The sequence below is a fragment of the Sebastes umbrosus genome, chromosome 22 (genome assembly GCF_015220745.1).
Source record: "Sebastes umbrosus isolate fSebUmb1 chromosome 22, fSebUmb1.pri, whole genome shotgun sequence".
In the NCBI taxonomy this organism is placed as follows: Eukaryota; Metazoa; Chordata; class Actinopteri; order Perciformes; family Sebastidae; genus Sebastes; species Sebastes umbrosus.
The window spans coordinates 10,413,434-10,432,734 of NC_051290.1; the positions used below are offsets into that span (position 1 = coordinate 10,413,434).

The 19,301-nt window shown below is 37.0% G+C and overlaps 1 protein-coding gene across 4 annotated transcripts; it reads left to right on the forward strand.

Moving 5' to 3' along the window:
• The first annotated feature begins 281 nt into the window (after positions 1-281).
• Positions 282-18,230, forward strand: tox4b (TOX high mobility group box family member 4 b). Of its 4 annotated transcripts, none has more exons than XM_037759247.1 (10): positions 282-437; positions 9,072-9,140; positions 10,237-10,287; positions 12,375-12,662; positions 12,737-12,997; positions 13,358-13,669; positions 13,913-13,993; positions 14,774-15,424; positions 15,578-15,732; positions 16,901-18,230. In XM_037759247.1, exons 1-10 carry the CDS (start codon positions 432-434, stop codon positions 16,956-16,958), a joined length of 1,932 nt encoding a protein of 643 aa, XP_037615175.1. In that variant the 5' UTR covers positions 282-431; the 3' UTR covers positions 16,959-18,230. The 4 variants fall into 4 exon arrangements, with proteins under 4 accessions (XP_037615175.1, XP_037615176.1, XP_037615174.1 ...); XM_037759245.1 differs by lacking the exon at positions 282-437 and adding an exon at positions 4,678-5,496; XM_037759248.1 differs by lacking the exon at positions 10,237-10,287.
• Positions 18,231-19,301: the final 1,071 nt, after the last annotated feature.

A 19,301-nucleotide genomic window follows, 5' to 3' on the forward strand; every position in this document is an offset into this window, starting at 1 on the left:
GTAACTTGTGATTTTCCATTATAAATGACAATAATAATATCGTAAAAATATTTTTACAATATAATATAATTTATTATCTTGAATGTTAACCTTATATAATTATAAGTATTATATTACATATTATAAATATATTATATAAGTAAGTATATCATATATATAAATATATAATATATTATAAATTCATAAATATAAATGGCCAGCACAGTAAAAAAAAAAGAGATGCTAAATTAGCTGCCTTTTATTTTGGAAAGCCGACGTCCCTTTTTTTCTCTCACGTTCTTGCGTGATGAGGTCACTTCCACTTGTACGTACAGTCGGGAAGCCGGTTGGCTTGTTGTGATATTTATTGAGGAAATCAATTCTGGGCGAAGTTCACTGGCAAAAAGTGGGATAAAAAACTAAAACATTAATCAGATATCGCGGGGGTGAGCATGGAGGTAAGAGTAGTTGGTATAAGAACACGTTTTACTTAATAAAAAAGAATCACTTTGGTCTTAATGTGTGATGATCAATTATAACAGACTTTGACCGTTTAATCCTAACCGTCTTCCTAACCGTCCTAACCGTCTTCTAACCGTCCTAACCGTTCTAACCGTTCTCCTAACCGTTGGAAACAACCAGAAGTACAATGAACTGGCCGTTAAGGCCGTTAAAAAGCTAAAATAACTGATATTTAGTCGTTAAAACATTATAAATAGTGTGTTCGGTGGCATACTCTTGTGCCTTTCGCAGCTACACGCCATGTCAGGTGCTTTGTTAAAGCTACAATATTCAATATATAGTTAGCAAAGTGAACTCATTATTTTGTCGGTTGGATTTTAGATTTAAATCGATAAAGCACACGGCATGACAGGCTGGCTTCCTGTCGTAGCTTTTCAAAATAAAATCAGGAATCATAAATGAGCGGTTAGGGCAGGGGTCTTTTTAGCTCCTCTCCAGTATAAATTAGTGGAAATGAATAACTGTTTTTGTTTTCATTTTCATTTTTATTTATCATTGTTGAAGGTCGAAGGTACGACGGAGTATTAGGGCCACAAGCCAGATTTCGAGAATAATGTCATAATATTACAAAAATAATATAGGTTTATGAAAAAAAACATAATATTATGAAGATAAAGTCATAATATTATAAAGTAGTAATTTTACGTGTTATTTTCCTTTTTTTCTCGTAATATTATGACTTTATTCTCATATTATGACTTTTTCTCGTAATATTATGACTTTATTCTCGTAATATAACAACTTTTTTTCTTGTAGAGTTATGACTTTATTCTCGTAATAATAGGATTTTATTCTCATAATATTACGACTTTTTTTCTCGTAGAGTTATGACTTTATTCTCGTAATATTACAACTTTCTTCTCGTAAACGTATGACTTTATTCTCATATTATGACTTTTTCTCGTAATATTATGACTTTATTCTCGTAATATAACGACTTTTTTTCTCGTAGTTATAACTTTATTCTCGTAATAATAGGATTTTATTCTCATAATATTACGACTTTTTTCCCCGTAAAGTTATGACTTTATTCTCGTAATATTACAACTTTCTTCTCGTAAACGTATGACTTTATTCTCATATTATGACTTTTTCTCGTAATATTATGACTTTGTTCTCGTAATATAACGACTTTTTTTCTCGTAGAGTTATGACTTTATTCTCGTAATAATAGGATTTTATTCTCATAATATTACGACTTTTTTTCTCGTAAAGTTATGACTTTATTCTCGTAATAATAGGATTTTATTCTCGTAATATTACGACTTTTTTCTCGTAAAGTTATGACTTTATTCTCGTAATATTCTGACTTTTTTCTCGTAAAGTTATAACTTTGTCCTCTTAATATTACGATTTTTTTTCTCGTAAAGTTGTGACTTTATTCTCTTAATATTATGCCTTATTTTCTCGTAAAGTTATGACTTTATTCTCATATTATGACTTTTTCTCGTAATATTATGACTTTATTCTCGTAATATAACGACTTTTTTTCTCGTAGAGTTATGACTTTATTCTCGTAATATTACAACTTTCTTCTCGTAAACGTATGACTTTATTCTCATATTATGACTTTTTCTCGTAATATCATGACTTTATTCTCGTAATATAACGACTTTTTTCTCGTAGAGTTATGACTTTATTCTCGTAATAATAGGATTTTATTCTCATAATATTACGACTTTTTTTCTCGTAGAGTTATGACTTTATTCTCGTAATATTACAACTTTCTTCTCGTAAACGTATGACTTTATTCTCATATTATGACTTTTTCTCGTAATATTATGACTTTATTCTCGTAATATAACGACTTTTTTTCTCGTAGAGTTATGACTTCATTCTCGTAATAATAGGATTTTATTCTCATAATATTACGACTTTTTTCCCCGTAAAGTTATGACTTTATTCTCGTAATATTACAACTTTCTTCTCGTAAACGTATGACTTTATTCTCATATTATGACTTTTTCTCGTAATATTATGACTTTGTTCTCGTAATATAACGACTTTTTTTCTCGCAGAGTTATGACTTTATTCTCGTAATAATAGGATTTTATTCTCATAATATTACGACTTTTTTCTCGTAAAGTTATGACTTTATTCTCGTAATAATAGGATTTTATTCTCGTAATATTACGACTTTTTTCTCGTAAAGTTATGACTTTATTCTCGTAATATTCTGACTTTTTTCTCGTAAAGTTATAACTTTGTCCTCTTAATATTACGATTTTTTTTCTCGTAAAGTTGTGACTTTATTCTCTTAATATTATGCCTTATTTTCTCGTAAAGTTATGACTTTATTCTCGTAATATTCTGACTTTTGCATTTTCTTTTTATTGCCCATTAAAATGTCAAATAACAATTACTTTGTTATTTAATCCATTTATTTATTGATTAATAAATCAATTTGTTAACAGATTTATTAATGGCTATTTTTATTGTTCAATTAATTATTAATCAATTAAATGCTTTATTACTATTTACTCTTGTGGTCCTCCATAGTGGGTAGTATTGTAATGTTTTTCAATATTTTTTCATCTTTACTAAATCGTAATGGATTAATAACTAATTGTACAATAAAAATAGCCATTAATAAATGTGTTTACAAATTGATTTATTAATCTATAAATACATGGATTAAATAACAGAGTAATTTGTTATGCTTTTCTATTTTTATTGTACAATTAGTTATTAATCAATTAAATGCTTTATTGCTATTTATGTGACTCTTGTGGTCCTCCATAGTGGTAATGTTTTTCAATATTTTGGTGTTTTTTCATCTTAACTTAGTACTGTAATGTTTTTCCAATATTTTGGTATTTTTTTCATCTTGACTATATCGTAAAAAAAAAAAAAAATACAAAGTTAGCGATCTGATTTTATTTTGAAACCTGTATCGCTCAACATCCGGCGTTGTTGAGTTTTCCCCGTTCATTCCATCCATGATCCGTGGCTCTGGATTCGTGATGGGAATTACGGCTCTTTTTAGTGAGCCAGATCATTTGGCTCAGCTCACCGAAGAAGATCCGGCTCTTTCGGCTCCAAAACGGCTCTTCGTTTTACCACTTCTGCCTTTTATAATTCAGCCAAATTTAGCTTTAGCTGTTTTGACCTATGATTAGTATGTGTGCACATATATCACTTAAATTATACAATATAATTATACTAAACCTTATAATTTCCAGAATACCATAATTTTACATGCTGCTACGTTTCCAACTGTCACTCATCTTGTCTGCTATTCGCGCACCGCACTCCTCTCTCTCTTTCTCTCCTCCTCTTCCTCCTGCTCTGTACCTGTAGACTGTCAGCGCGCCTCCGCCCCTCCCTGCTTTGATGGTATAATCCTTGTCTGTCATCACCTGATTGGTCGCACGGATGTCATTAACACAACATTCAGTCACAGTCAGTGCATGGAGTGCCCGTGGCGCGGAGATGATCGTCCTATCATTCTGCCTTGAATTAAAGGGACTGTTTGTAACTTTTTAAGCATATAAATGTACCGGGTCGGGACATATGCACATGCGCGCTCGCGTGTGGCTGAAGTCACTGCTCCCCTGCCTGCTTGCCTTCACTCAGACAGCGCGCGTACTCGCTTCACACCTAGACGTGAACACGCGCTCACTCAACACTGCAGAAGAGTTAGTTTAGCTCTGAGAATATCTAGTGAATGTACAGTGGACGTTTGTGCATAAATAAATGCTGCAGCTCCTCCAGACCAACAGAGGTTTCCCGTGTCTTGTGAAGTGACGGGGCTCCGCAGAGAGAAACGTTATCGTCTCATTACCGACCGGTTGCCGGTGTCTTCCTTGTTCACTCCGGCTGCGGTCGGGAGATGACAACGTTACTCGCTGCGGAGCCCCGCTGCCTCAGCCTGCGCTGAATCAGGAAATGCCAACACTAGGATCAGCATTGATTCATGGAGAGACCTCCGTCTGGTCAGCTAACATTACTGCCAAGCAGGTGAAATATAGAATAATATTGTGGTTTGAGCTGACGTGTGTCGCCTCACTGTTTTGAGCAATGCTCGTTCATGTCTATTTAGAGCGAGCAAGCGCGAGCCCGACGCTGACTTTCGTTGACTTAACGGCCACAGGTGTCGCTGTTAACAAGCAATTCTGAAAGTTACAAATAGTCCCTTTAAGTAAAGAAAGAAGAAAATAAAACAGCTTTCGGACGGGATCCGGCTATTATCGTTTACCTAAAAGAGCCGGCTCTTTGAACCGGCTCGTTCGCAACCGACACATCACTAGATCCGTGTGCTCTGGATCGATTGAGCAGCCTGGCCCGGAGCCAACACGAAGCAAAATCCGGTCTGCTGTCTGTCAGACACCTTGAACCGATCATTACCGTTTTTCTATCTCTCTCATCTCCCTCACAGCATTAACAGTTAACGCTATAGTCCCGTTAAACGTTGTTATATTAGCTGTGTGTCTCTGCTATAGCTGTGTCGCCATTGATTGAATGCTGCGTTTGAGGACTGCCAGACAAACGAGGCTCGATGAAGTGAGAGGAGTGCTGCTGCAGCCTTGCGTCAAAAAAAAGCCCAGCTAAAAGCTAAACCGTGCTAGGACAAAGTCAGCAAGGAAGACGGGTTAAACAGCCACGTTACCTCTCGGTAGCTAGGGTTATTTTTGGCACGGTTGCTATGCGTACACATGCTCCGTTTTACTCGAGCTAGATAGCAGCAACATCTGTGCACCAGCTGTCAGTGTTTCATAAGAAACTCTGTGTTTCAGAGGTTTCCTCTTTACTGAGCTACCTTGAAACACCTTTTATACACTTTTCTGTGTAAATATATATATATCATTTCGGTTTAATTTGCGCAACGTCTTGAATTTTTGAGGAGGGGCCTCATAAGCTAACATATGAGGCCCAGTTGAAAAAAAGATGGACCTGAATTTTTATTCGGATTTAACGGACGGTACCGGGCAGCACGACGGGGATCCAGAGTTCCTGGATCCGCAGTCCTTCAATGGATTTGACACTGACAACAAGGTGACTCTATCTTTATGAATGGGGGTCTTTAACAACACAGTAAATAGATAATAATGCACACAGTGCACTCTCAAAGACTAAGGCTACTGGAGTTACCCTGCACTGTATTCACCTTTAACAGCCTCTTCTGCACTGTATTCACCTTTAACAGTCTCTTCTGCACTGTATTCATCTTTAACAGTCTCTTCTGCACTGTATTCATCTTTAACAGTCTCTTCTGCACTGTATTCACCTTTAACAGCCTCTTCTGCACTGTATTCATCTTTAACAGTCTCTTCTGCACTGTATTCACCTTTAACAGCCTCTTCTGCACTGTATTCACCTTTAACAGTCTCTTCTGCACTGTATTCATCTTTAACAGTCTCTTCTGCACTGTATTCATCTTTAACAGTCTCTTCTGCACTGTATTCACCTTTAACAGCCTCTTCTGCACTGTATTCATCTTTAACAGCCTCTCCTGCACTGTATTCACCTTTAACAGCCTCTTCTGCACTGTATTCATCTTTAACAGCCTCTCCTGCACTGTATTCACCTTTAACAGTCTCTTCTGCACTGTATTCACCTTTAACAGCCTCTTCTGCACTGTATTCATCTTTAACAGCCTCTCCTGCACTGTATTCACCTTTAACAGTCTCTTCTGCACTGTATTCATCTTTAACAGTCTCTTCTGCACTGTATTCACCTTTAACAGCCTCTTCTGCACTGTATTCATCTTTAACAGTCTCTTCTGCACTGTATTCACCTTTAACAGCCTCTTCTGCACTGTATTCACCTTTAACAGTCTCTTCTGCACTGTATTCATCTTTAACAGTCTCTTCTGCACTGTATTCATCTTTAACAGTCTCTTCTGCACTGTATTCATTTTTAACAGTCTCTTCTGCACTGTATTCATTTTTAACAGTCTCTTCTGCACTATATTCACCTTTAACAGTCTCTTCTGCACTATATTCACCTTTAACAGCCTCTTCTGCACTGTATTCATTTTTAACAGTCTCTTTAATAGTTTTCTTCATCTCCTTGTATTTTCATATCTGGTATATTTTTTTGTACTTTGCACTACTAACTTGTTTTACTGCCTTTTTATCTATCTATCTACAGTATCTATCTATCTATCTATCTATCTATCTATCTATCTATCTATCTATCTATCTATCTATATATCTACAGTATCTATCTATCTATCTATCTATCTATCTATATATCTACAGTATCTATCTATCTATCTATCTATCTATCTATCTATCTATCTATATATCTACAGTATCTATCTATCTATCTATCTATATATCTACAGTATCTATCTATCTATATATCTATCTATCTATCTATCTATCTATCTATATATCTACAGTATCTATCTATCTATATATCTACAGTATATATCTATCTATCTATCTATCTATCTATCTATATATCTACAGTATCTATCTATCTATATATCTATCTATCTATCTATCTATATATCTACAGTATCTATCTATCTATCTATCTATATATCTACAGTATCTATCTATCTATATATCTATATATCTATCTATCTATCTATATATCTACAGTATCTATCTATCTATATATCTACAGTATCTATCTATCTATCTATCTATCTATCTATCTATCTATCTATATATCTACAGTATCTATCTATCTATATATCTATCTATCTATCTATCTATCTATCTATATATCTACAGTATCTATCTATCTATCTATCTATATATCTACAGTATCTATCTATCTATATATCTATCTATCTATCTATCTATATATATATCTACAGTATCTATCTATCTATCTATCTATCTATCTATATATCTACAGTATCTATCTATCTATATATCTATCTATCTATCTATCTATCTATCTATATATCTACAGTATCTATATATCTATATATCTATCTATCTATCTATCTATATATCTACAGTATCTATCTATCTATCTATCTATATATCTACAGTATCTATCTATCTATATATCTATATATCTATCTATCTATCTATATATCTACAGTATCTATCTATCTATATATCTACAGTATCTATCTATCTATCTATCTATCTATCTATCTATCTATCTATATATCTACAGTATCTATCTATCTATATATCTATCTATCTATCTATCTATCTATCTATATATCTACAGTATCTATCTATCTATCTATCTATATATCTACAGTATCTATCTATCTATATATCTATCTATCTATCTATCTATATATATATCTACAGTATCTATCTATCTATCTATCTATCTATCTATATATCTACAGTATCTATCTATCTATATATCTATCTATCTATCTATCTATCTATATATCTACAGTATCTATCTATCTATATATCTACAGTATCTATCTATCTATATATCTATCTATCTATCTATCTATCTATCTATCTATATATCTACAGTATCTATCTATCTATCTATCTATCTATCTATCTATCTATCTATCTATATATCTACAGTATCTATCTATCTATATATCTACAGTGTCTATCTATCTATATATCTATCTAAATGGAAACAATGATACTTGTTTGCATAGGCTTAGCATATTTTAACTAACTGTCATTAAATGCATCTCAGTGTGCAGATGTTTCTAGGTGCTTGGTTTTGTTATTGTAGTCCTATACTGCCTCACTGGTGCTGGTTGGATGTCACTGTGTGTTTTAAAGTCCAAAAAGAGGAAGATGAAGAAGTCTGTTTTTTTGGTGAATATGTCTTCTTCCTTCTTAATGAGGGGTCAGCAATCTTTAATATCAAATGAGCCATTTTAGGCAAAAAAATCTGTCTGGAGCTGCAAAACATTTGAGCATTATGATGAAGGTAACACAGTTTATAGTCTAATTATATAGGATATAAGTTTAATGCAGTGAAGGCCAATGTGTATAATGTACTACAGAGTGTTAGGGCCACATTGAGGGAAAAAACATCTGAGATTTCCAGAATAAAGTCAGAATATTATGAGAAAAAAAGTAGTAACATTACGAGAATAAAGTCATAACTCTACGAGAAAAAAAGTCGTAATATTACGAGGATAAAGTCATAACTTTATGAGAAAAAAAAGTCGTGATATTACGAGTATTAAGTCATAACTTTACGAGAAAAAAAACGTAATATTATGAGAATAAAGTTATTATTTTACGAGAAAAAAATTTGTAACATTAGGAGAATAAAGTCAACTTTACGAGAAAAAAAAACTCGTAATATTACGAGAATAAATCATAACTTTACAAGAAAAAAAGTCGTAATATTACTAGACTTTATTCTCATAATATTACACATTTTTTCTCGTAAACTTCTGACTTTATTCTCGTAATATTATGACTTTATTCACGAAATCTCAGATTTAAATTTTTTTCCTCAATGTGGCCCTAATACTCCGTCGTACCGTCGTACCATAGACCTACAACAATGATAAATAAAAATAAAACATGTAAACAAAAAACAGTTATTCATTTCCATTTAGAAAAATCCACAGGGAGCTAAAGAGCCGCATGTGGCTCCGGAGCCGCAGGTTGCTGACCCCTGTTCTAAATCAATAATCTTTTTCCCAACTTCTACTGTTTCAGTTCCCTGGAGGCAGTGACAACTACTTGACAATTTCTGGGTCCGGCCATCCCTTCCTCTCCTCTTCAGAGGTAGGCCTTTCACATCTTGAGTTATCTGGCATTGGATTTCCCTCTCAGTAAAGAAAAAAGGTAACGTCTGCACACTACTGGACAGACCTGACGAAGATCCAAGCAGTAATCAAACATGGACAATACAAAATATTGTGGCATGGAGCAGTGTGCAGGCGTTACCTTTGTCTTTACTGACGCTGTTCTGATAGCCTTCGCGCCTACGTGATGTGCGTAGAATTAATCTTCATTGAATTTCCCTCTGACAGGTTTTTTTTTGTTTATTTCTATGGAGCCTTCCCTCCTGTGGACAACCATGCACACCATGTGTTACCATACATTACAGTCACAGAGCTAAAGCTGCTTTCATGTCATAACAGAGTTAAAGTACTTACGAGTTTCTGATTTGTAACATATCCGACATGGCACTTAATATGGCACATAATATGGATGTGCTTGAACACTAAACAAACATGGATCCCTCACATCAGCCAAAGTTCAGTCGTTGAGTGTGTGATTAAACTAGGGCTGTCATTCCATTCAAATTGTATCCGTTCAAAATGTACCTTAAAAGGAGATTTGTCAAGTATTTAATACTCTTATAAACATGGGAGTTGGCAAATATGCTTGCTTTATGCAAATATATGTATATATTTATTATTGGAAATCAATTAACAACACAGAACAATGACAAATATTGACAAGATTTTTTTTTACCCAGGTGGTTAAAAGAGTTTCTTACGATTCTTGAAATACCTTCAGTACATCAGTAAGTGTTGTTAAACTCTTCTGGGTTTTTCAAAGATCACCACGTATTTAAAGGATTCAGGAGAAATAGATGCTTTGCTCTGTGACTTGAATGTAATAGTGATGCATTAGAGGCACAAACTGGGTTTTAAATCAGCGTTAACTGCACAACCACCATGCCTAAACTCAAATCATAGCATTTTCAACCATGTTCATATTTGATTTTTTTATCATGTGTGAGTCATACAGAATAAGGCCTTTGCTCTGTATGTGTGAACCATTTAATGTCAGTGCCATGAGTACATATAAAACCAGTTTTACATGACATTTGTAATCAACGTGCACTTACTGACATACTCACGTTTTTTAGTGTTCCACTAAACCCATTGACCTCTTCAACCTCGCTGGATCTGCTGGTGGAGTATGACTTATTTATAAATACTTTATATTTCACTACCTCTCCTGCTTAAATTCAGACACCTCTTTAAATAATAATAATAATAATAATAATAATGCTTTTTAGGGAACAAGCTTTTTTTTACAGAGTGAATCATCAAACACCACGTCACAATGCAAATCTAAAAATAACTGCAAAACTGACTCATCTAAAGAGTTAGTCAAATGAAGGGATGATGGAAGGGATTTTATTGTGAAGCAGCTGCAGACACATGATCTACATGGAGGTGTTGAGTTTAACGCTAATAAAAATGTATTTTTACATCTTTTAAGCATCAGAAAACTTCTTTTTAGGGCGCTTTCACAAGCCAACAATTAGTCCGTTTTAAATGAACTCTGGTGCGGTTCATTTGGGCGGTTGTGATAATCGTACTCTGGTGCGGACCAAAACAACCCAAGCAATCCCAAAACGCAGGCTACCTGTGCAGGCATTTGTTGAGATGGACACAGGTTAACATGAGCGGGAGAGGACTGACCTGGACTTCTGCAGAAGTCCGATGTTTGCTTGACATCTTGGCCGAAGACAACATACAGAATACGCTAAATACAGTCCACAAAACACAAACAGCGGTGTTATTAAAGTCATTCAAAATAAACTGGAGAAGGAAGTCGTGCGTACGGTGGATCAGTGCCGACTCAAAGTGAAATAAATTTCACTCTCGAGATGAAATAGATAAATAGAAAACTAACCAAAAGTATCAATTTCACTCTGATTTGGACTAACTAAACGGACTATGGCTTGTGAAAGCACCCTTAGAGGAATAGTAATTATAAAAACGTAAGAGCGAAACATGACTACAAACAGGTTCGAGAATATTTTGCAAGCATGGCATTATCAGTTTCAACATCACCTACCCATAACGCAACATGTTTCATACCTAAAACTCTCCTGCATTGGTGGTTTTGTGCACATACTTTTCAGTAATATTGCAATCATCCGCATTCTCACTATCTGCTTTCTTCTGTTCACCTGTCGGCACTTTGTACAGCTATGAGTGACAGCACGTTTTTTATTTTTTTTTTGGTGCATGACCAGGGGCCGGTCTCACAAAGCAAGAAATTTGGTTATTGTGATCACAAAAAGTGATATAAAATGAGGCAAAATATATACAATATAGTCACACAGCTAGAATGGAATAAGAATCTTTGGAAACACAAGTAAATAGTTATTCAGATATTAAAAAGTAAGGCATCAATTTCATGTTCAATAGTCAATCAATAAATTAAACTTTGTTTTTTACCTTTCATCCAGGTTAATGCAGTTCAAAGTGCTTCACAGATGACTGACAAGCCGAACAAAAGGCAGAACAAGTGAAAAAAGTGATAAAATTCTACAAATTAAATACAATAAAACAAGTGATTAATAAAATCATACAAATGAAATACAATAAAATAGATGATTAAGAAAATAATGATGATTAAAATGCCATTCTTAATCAAAGGCCTGGCTGAATAGGGAGGTTTTAAGTTTACATTTAAAGATTTCAACACTGGAATGAGTATGAAACATAAATGCAATTAATTAATATGCAGCTTTAATTCATTAGGCTGTTAGTTTGGTCACTCTGTTATCTCTGTCTTTGTTAGGACTCCAGTTTTAAACCCAGAGTGGGAACATATTCCTTTTATCTTTGTTATAATTATCATGGTAAGCCAAAACTCTACTGGAGTCTAAAAACGTCTCTATTCATGCTCTGCTCTTCTTGCTTTGTGACATCAGCCCCTGAACACTGAAAGCAATTTTCCACATCTGCCTTGATCACTCCTGAAACAATATTTTAGAGATATGTCATTATTCAGAATCTACGAAAATGAATCTTAAAAGTACGTCTTCTGATGAACTTTTGTCCAAAATTATAAATCTGTGTTTCAGAAATCTGTATTACTGGCTAATCTTCTCCCAATTTCTCTTGTGGCTCTCTTACCTTCCTTTCCAAATTGTTGGTTACTCCTCTCCGCCCCAATTTCTCACAAACTTGTTTTCTCTTCCTTCTTTCACTTCTCATCTTCTCCGTCTTCCACTCTTGCTTCCGTCCGCCATCTTCTCTCCAGACGTTCCACACTCCCAGCCTCGGCGATGAGGAGTTCGAGATACCTCCCATCTCTTTGGATCCAGACTCGGCCCTCACCGTGTCGGATGTGGTGTCCCACTTCGGGGAGCTGTCGGACACCGGCCCCTCCGACAGCGTGGTGGTGCCCGGGAACGCCGTGGTCGAAGGGGACGACCCCTCGTTCGCCTCCACTTTCGTCAACGCCCCCTCGCAGGGACTGGAGCACCTGAGTCTGGGAGTCATCAACCAGTCAGGAGGAAGCGCTTTGTTGGGGTCGTCACTGGGAATGGTGAGGAGAGCAGAACGTTTGAGCGGTTATCTCCGTATCGAACACCGGCACTCACATTTTCTTTCCGTCCCCAGGATCTCGGTCATCCCATCGGCTCTCAGTTCAGCAGCTCGTCCCCGGTGACCATCGACGTCCCGATGGGTGACATGAGCCAGGGCCTGCTGGGGTCCAACCAGCTGACTACTATCGACCAGTCAGAGCTCAGCGCTCAACTGGGGCTCGGCTTGGGAGGCGGGAACATGCTGCAACGCCCCCAGTCACCTGATAACCCTCTCTCGGCCACGGCGTCTCCCACCAGCTCGCTCCAGGATGACGACATGGATGACTTTAGAAGGGTGACTTTTAAAACCTATTTTCATCAATTTAACAAAAGGGAAATCATAATCTGATACTTGTTGATCGCTGCTAACCACAAAGTGCTCACATTTGTATTTGATTAATGCTCTAAAAGTCACAAATAGTTTATGTTGTAGAGAAATATCTAAGATCTGAAACAGTTTTCAGTAGGGGTGTAACATCCAATATCATCAATGCAAAGTGAAAACATTTATACATCTCGTTATCTTTACGATACGCCTTTATTTTGAAATTCCCATGGCACGCCTGTTTCACCATTTCCGTCCAAGCACATATCGTTTGTGAATACTGTTTATCCTTTATTCTAACATGCATCGTTTGGTTCCCCCTCCGATCAGAGCGTCCTGGTGGAGTCTCCCGTCTCTCTGGCCGTATCTCCCGCTGTCATCTCCCTCGACCCTACCCTGTCCGAGTCGCCGCTCTCTGCTCCCGCCTCCAGCGTCTCTCCAGCTGTCGGGCGGAAAGGCGGACCGAAGAAGCCGAAGAAGACGAAAGACCCCAACGAGCCTCAGAAACCTGTGTCGGCCTACGCTTTGTTCTTCAGGGACACACAGGCGGCTATTAAGGGACAAAACCCCAATGCTACATTTGGAGAGGTGTCTAAGATAGTGGCGTCCATGTGGGACAGCCTGGGGGAGGAGCAGAAACAGGTGAGAGGAAACTCTTGGCAGGATTCCTGCAGTTTGAAATGTGCTTATAGTCCTTTCATTGATCCATCAGTCCATCGTTTTAGTTAGTCATATACTTATTGTGACTCAGGTAGGTTGAGTTCAGCTTGAAGGGAGTGTTTTTAAAAGTATCCTCTCTCACTCAGCAGACATGGGCTCAATAACGCGGTGAGATTTAAACACAATCCTAATTTCAGTATCTAATAATTTTCTGTTTTTGTTCAGGTTTACAAGAGGAAAAACGAAGCGGCAAAAAAAGATTACTTGAAGGCGCTGGCAGAGTACAGAGCCGGCCATGTTTCTCAGGTGAGTGCCTCTGATTGACGAGACAGCCTCGATTTGTAAAACTTGACAGCTGTTAACAGGGTATGTAGTTGCAAGGAAAATGCACACACTAACATCATGGTTTCGACACTGTGCACTTGCATGCTTTATCGGATGGTTTATAGTATTTTCCTTCTGTGATGGCACAGGTTGTCAGCAGAAGCCAGGTTTCCACTGCTTTTCAAGGAACTAAAAAGTTCCTTCAGCCCGCTGTTGTTTCCATAGCGATCTAAAGACCTGGGAAGATTAGGCAAATTAGTCCGCTGACTAGGGCTGACCGATAAACCGTATTTTCATCGTCATCGCGATATCAACATGTGCGATAAACGCATCGCAAAAGGCTGTCTGAAACGCGATGAATAATGATGGTTTACGAAACCCGTTATTAAACGGGCTCCGGGGCTAAAGTCTGTAGTGTTAGTATTTATTATCACGCTGCAGCGTCTTCCTGCTCTGTGTCGGATCTGTGTGACAAAATGCAATTAGTTCCTCAAAAGGTTCCTAGTCCCTAGGCAAAGTTCCTGCGATCGAAACGCAATGAGTTCCTCCAAAAGTTCCTAGTCCATGGGGAAGGTTCCTGCGCTCGAAACTCAATGAGTTTCTCAAAAGGTTCCTAGTCCATGGGGAACGCTCCTGTGGTCTAAACACAATCAGTTCCTCAAAAGGTTCCTAGTCCCTGGGGAAAGTTGGCTTCGTTATTTGGATGTGATCTGTACCTCTACAGTATATCTATATACTTTATCATGTACGTCTACTCCCCAGGCCCCTATTGAAGTCATGGACACCTCCCCATCGCCCCCATCACCCCCGGCTCCAGCCCCGGCTCCCGCTGTCATAACCACGCCCCCCTCCGCCCTCGCCGCTCGCACCACCAGGTCCCAGCATTACAACCCCGAGGAGAACACCATCACCAACATCTGCACCTCCAACATCATCCTGGACCTGCCTCAGGTCACCACGCGCTCCCGCACCGGCGCCAGCAAACCTCAACCTCCGCCCGCTCCCACCCCGCTGCACCCACTCACCGTCACCAAGATCATCATCAAGCAGCTGCAGCTGCCCTCCGGCGTCGTATCCGTCACGGCGACGGCCGCCTCCTCGCCGCGCCAGCCGCCGCCGCTGCAGCAGATGCAGAGCACCTCTCTTCCGCCTCGGCTGCAGCAGATGGGGCACGCCCAGGCCCCTCCGCCTCTGCAGGCCAAGCCACGGGGCGGAGGCGCAGCTGCTGCCACGGCTCCACCTCCGCTGCAGATCAAGGTTGTCCCGACGCCGCGGCAGTCGGATTCAAGTGCTCCGATCATTGTGACGTCAGAAACGCCCAAGTCGGTGTCTTCCTCAGGTCTGACAGTGGAGGTGGGACAGTCGGCTGATGTGGTATCGGGAGCAGAGGACGTGGCGGAGGCAGAGGAAGGGGTAAGCTGCATTTTTTTTTTACCTGTTTAGCTTAAGCTAAATTTAGAAATTTATCTTATCCAACTGTTGCATTAAATGTCTGTAGCTTTGAATTGACGGTTTGACAAATACTTTAAATGTAAAATTAGTGTTTTGGCTTGTTCTGTCTCTCAGATGGAGGTTGAGGTGAACGTAGCCCCCGCCCCCAGCGTGACTCACGCCGCCAGCCGTAACATTTGTGTGCGCGCCGGCTGCACCAAGCCGGCTGTGGAGAGCAAAGACTGGGACAAGGAGTACTGTAGCAACGAGTGTGTCGCCACACACTGCAGGTGTGTACACCAGACACATACATGCCAAATCTGGGTCCTAGAGTTTTGTATATGATTTGTGATCATCAGTATCAGTTCCTGAAATTGAAAGTGTTGTGTGTGTGTGTGTGTGTGTGTGTGTGTGTGTGTGTAGCTGTGATGAACTGAGCCTTTAAAGGCCTCTAATAACTTGTTGGCAGCCATTTAGCAGTTTTTTTCCCACTGATTGCATAAAAAAGTCAACTTTTTTTACTCAGATTTTATGCATATGGTGGTGTGTTCTTTATACTATGACAGTTTTCCTAAAATTAGATTAAATATATTGCATTTTATTGCCTTGCTTGCAGTATCGCAATATATTGAATCGTAACCCCTGTATCATGATACGTATTGTATCGCCAGATTCTTGCCAATACAGAGAAATGCATAAAGAAATATATAAAGAAAAGAATACATAATAAATAAGTTTGGGGAAATAAAGAGGGGGGGAAATGCAAAGGAAAAATTGTGCACAAATAAATATATGCATAAATACATCAATAAATATATACATAAATATAAAATAAATAAATTCAATAATAAATGAATGAATGAAAACGAAATCCAAAAATAAATAAATACATTTAAAAATGAATAAAAATAAATGCATGAATAAATAAAAGGGAAAATTAAACAGAAGAGGGAATTAATACAAAAATAAATAAATAAAGAAGCAATTTAAAACAGGAATATAAGTTTGTCACATTTGATCAATTAATTAATGGTTACATTTATTTTTAATAATATTTCTGCTACATTTAATGACATTTGTTTGTTTATTTATAGAGTCATTTATTCATTTATAATCCGTCCTTCGTAGTTACGTAGTAGTTCATAGTGAAATGCAAGTGATCATCTGACACTGGCAACGTCCTGGTAGTCAAAAACACACCTACACACAGATGTTTAAACTCCTGGATACTGTTATAATCAGCTGAATAAGTAGGTCTCTGTATGTTCCATGTAAACATTATATCCAGAATATGATCAAAACAAGAAGAAGAGTCAAAACTGGGATACTAATGTGCTTGTAAATGTACTCACAAGTAGGGAAATGTGCAACTTGTCCACATGTTACACACTGCATGTCCGAAATTGACTAAAGTAGAGAGAAAATTATGTTTTTCTTTTATCTTTTTCTCCTCTACAGAGATGTGTTCATGGCCTGGTGCGCCATCCGAGGGCAAAACTTCACCACCGTCACATAGGGAACGGACACATCTGACGGAAGAGGAGGAGTGCAACACAGAGAGAAACGGACAAAGAATAACACATGAAATGCAAAATGAACAGAGGAATGAATGAGCAGGCTCAGGTATCAGCACATAATGGTCTGTTTTTATCATCTTGATGACGACAACAAAGACGAGACAGTCGCAGGAAAGTGTTTGAAAATCACTACAATGTACTTTTCTGTACGTTCACGCGGCACAAACGGCTCTCCGGCAGAAAAACAAAAAACTGGAAATACTGCAGTGGGAATGACGGCTCACAGTAAGGAGAGATGGATGAATAATAATATTGGAGAAAAAGCAGAAGAAGAAACTTCCAGTTGATCATTGTGAATCTGAAATATGGGCTTGATAAAAAAAAAAAAAAAAGAGCATTTTTTTATGGACTTATAGTGTTTTTAATTGTTTTGAAAAGAAAAGAAAAGTGCAGGAATCATGAGTTCATTTTATTCATTTCAAAAATCAAACTTCAGATGTGTACGCTCTTCCCTTTACTGTTACATTGAGGATTGATTAGTGTGAATGAAATCTAAGGAGCAATTTGTTTTGTTTAATTGTTCTTCGTAATGTTCGGGTGCTTCGGCGTTGAGAGGGTCAGTGGCTACTTCAGAGATTTAACGTATAAATGAGCAACAACTGGGCAAAGCACAAATAGTCTTAAAGGTAGTTTGGAGTCATACTAAAGGGTAAAATGTTTTTAGGAAGCTATTTTGAGATGACGTGGAAGTTAATCTGCCGTTTGTCACCTTTATAAGCCACTTTGGGAGGAGGGGGGGAATAAACGAACATCATGCAAAGGATTTTAATTCACACTTTCAAAACAGGTGCTAAAATTCAGGAGAAAGAACTCTAGCGTTCTCTGTTCTCCTCTCCTGCTGAAATACCCCGCAACATAAGAGCTTTTTAAATATGTGGTGCATATTTTGTTTTATGAGGAACATTTGTGGTTCAATTTGGTGAAAAAATATTGGAATGAAATAAAACACACAACCAGCTCTGACAACACTACTGTAAAGGGGAAAGGGAATACAATATAAAAAGCTTTACTTTCTAACATAACAGTGTTTAATTTAATTTAAGAAAGATTGCTTTCAGGTCTGTTGAAAAATCAAGGAAGGGGGAATGGTTGCTTCCAAAAAAAAAACTGTTCCCAGTCAGATGAAATGATGCCGTGATCTGGTCTGGTTTACTGTAGATATCCTGGAAATGTTTTTAATGGTGAAATAAAATATTTTATGTTTTAATATACATTTGGTGATGCACGTTTTGGCTTCAGGATTTAAAAATTTGTATTTAATTAACATTATTATTATTATCATTCAAGAGAGCCCTGGCCAAGACAGCAGCAATGCGGTGTTTCATACAAGATACACACAAACATTACTGCTGGATTGGCATTTATTTGATAAATCTTACAGCTGATACTATTTTTTTTTTTTTGTTTCAGATCAGGAACAGACTAAATTACTTATATTTATATAAATATAATAATATAAATATTTAAATATATATTATAAACATATATATAATATATTTATATATATATATATTATATATATATTTCAAATATATATATATAAATATATATATTGCAAATATAAAATAAAAAAATTAAATATACATTTTATTTTATTTTTTGTTCATTTGTTTATGATAACAAACCCACACGGACGAAGCCATCTGTTTTGCCACTGATTATAAGAAATAACTTTTTATTCTCCTTTTTTATTGAGATGAACAAAGCACACAGCATACTGTGCATAGAAGAAAAAGCAACTCAAAAATAGTTTATATATCAATTTTAAACATAAAATTAGGTTTTGGATTTTCACAGCCTTTGGATTATTAGATAAAACTACTTGAATCCTTTGTGGAAAACCAAAAAAAATAGGCTTTTTCTGTAATTAATACAAAATTTAGCAAGATTATAAATATACATTTGAGGAAAAAAATAATATATTTATCAATACTGCTGTTATGATAAAAAAAAAAAGAGTTATTCACACATGTGTGATGTCACCACTGCAGCTTCTATCGCGAGATTGACGTCAGTTAGAAGCGTTTGATGACGATGGCGGGAAAACCCACCATGGCGGGAAAAAAGCAGCGTGGTCAACACCAGACAGGGGGCGCTGCTGCTGCTGCTACAAATGACATTAAAATGCGCCACAAAGCATCAAATAAAACCACAAAATAACAAAACAATTAACACAGGAATTCAACCAACCATTCAGACATTTTTTTTTTGTTCTGTTAAATATTTTTTTGTTAGAATAAAGGTTATGGTTTTAAATAATGTTTGTTGATTATAAAAGCTGA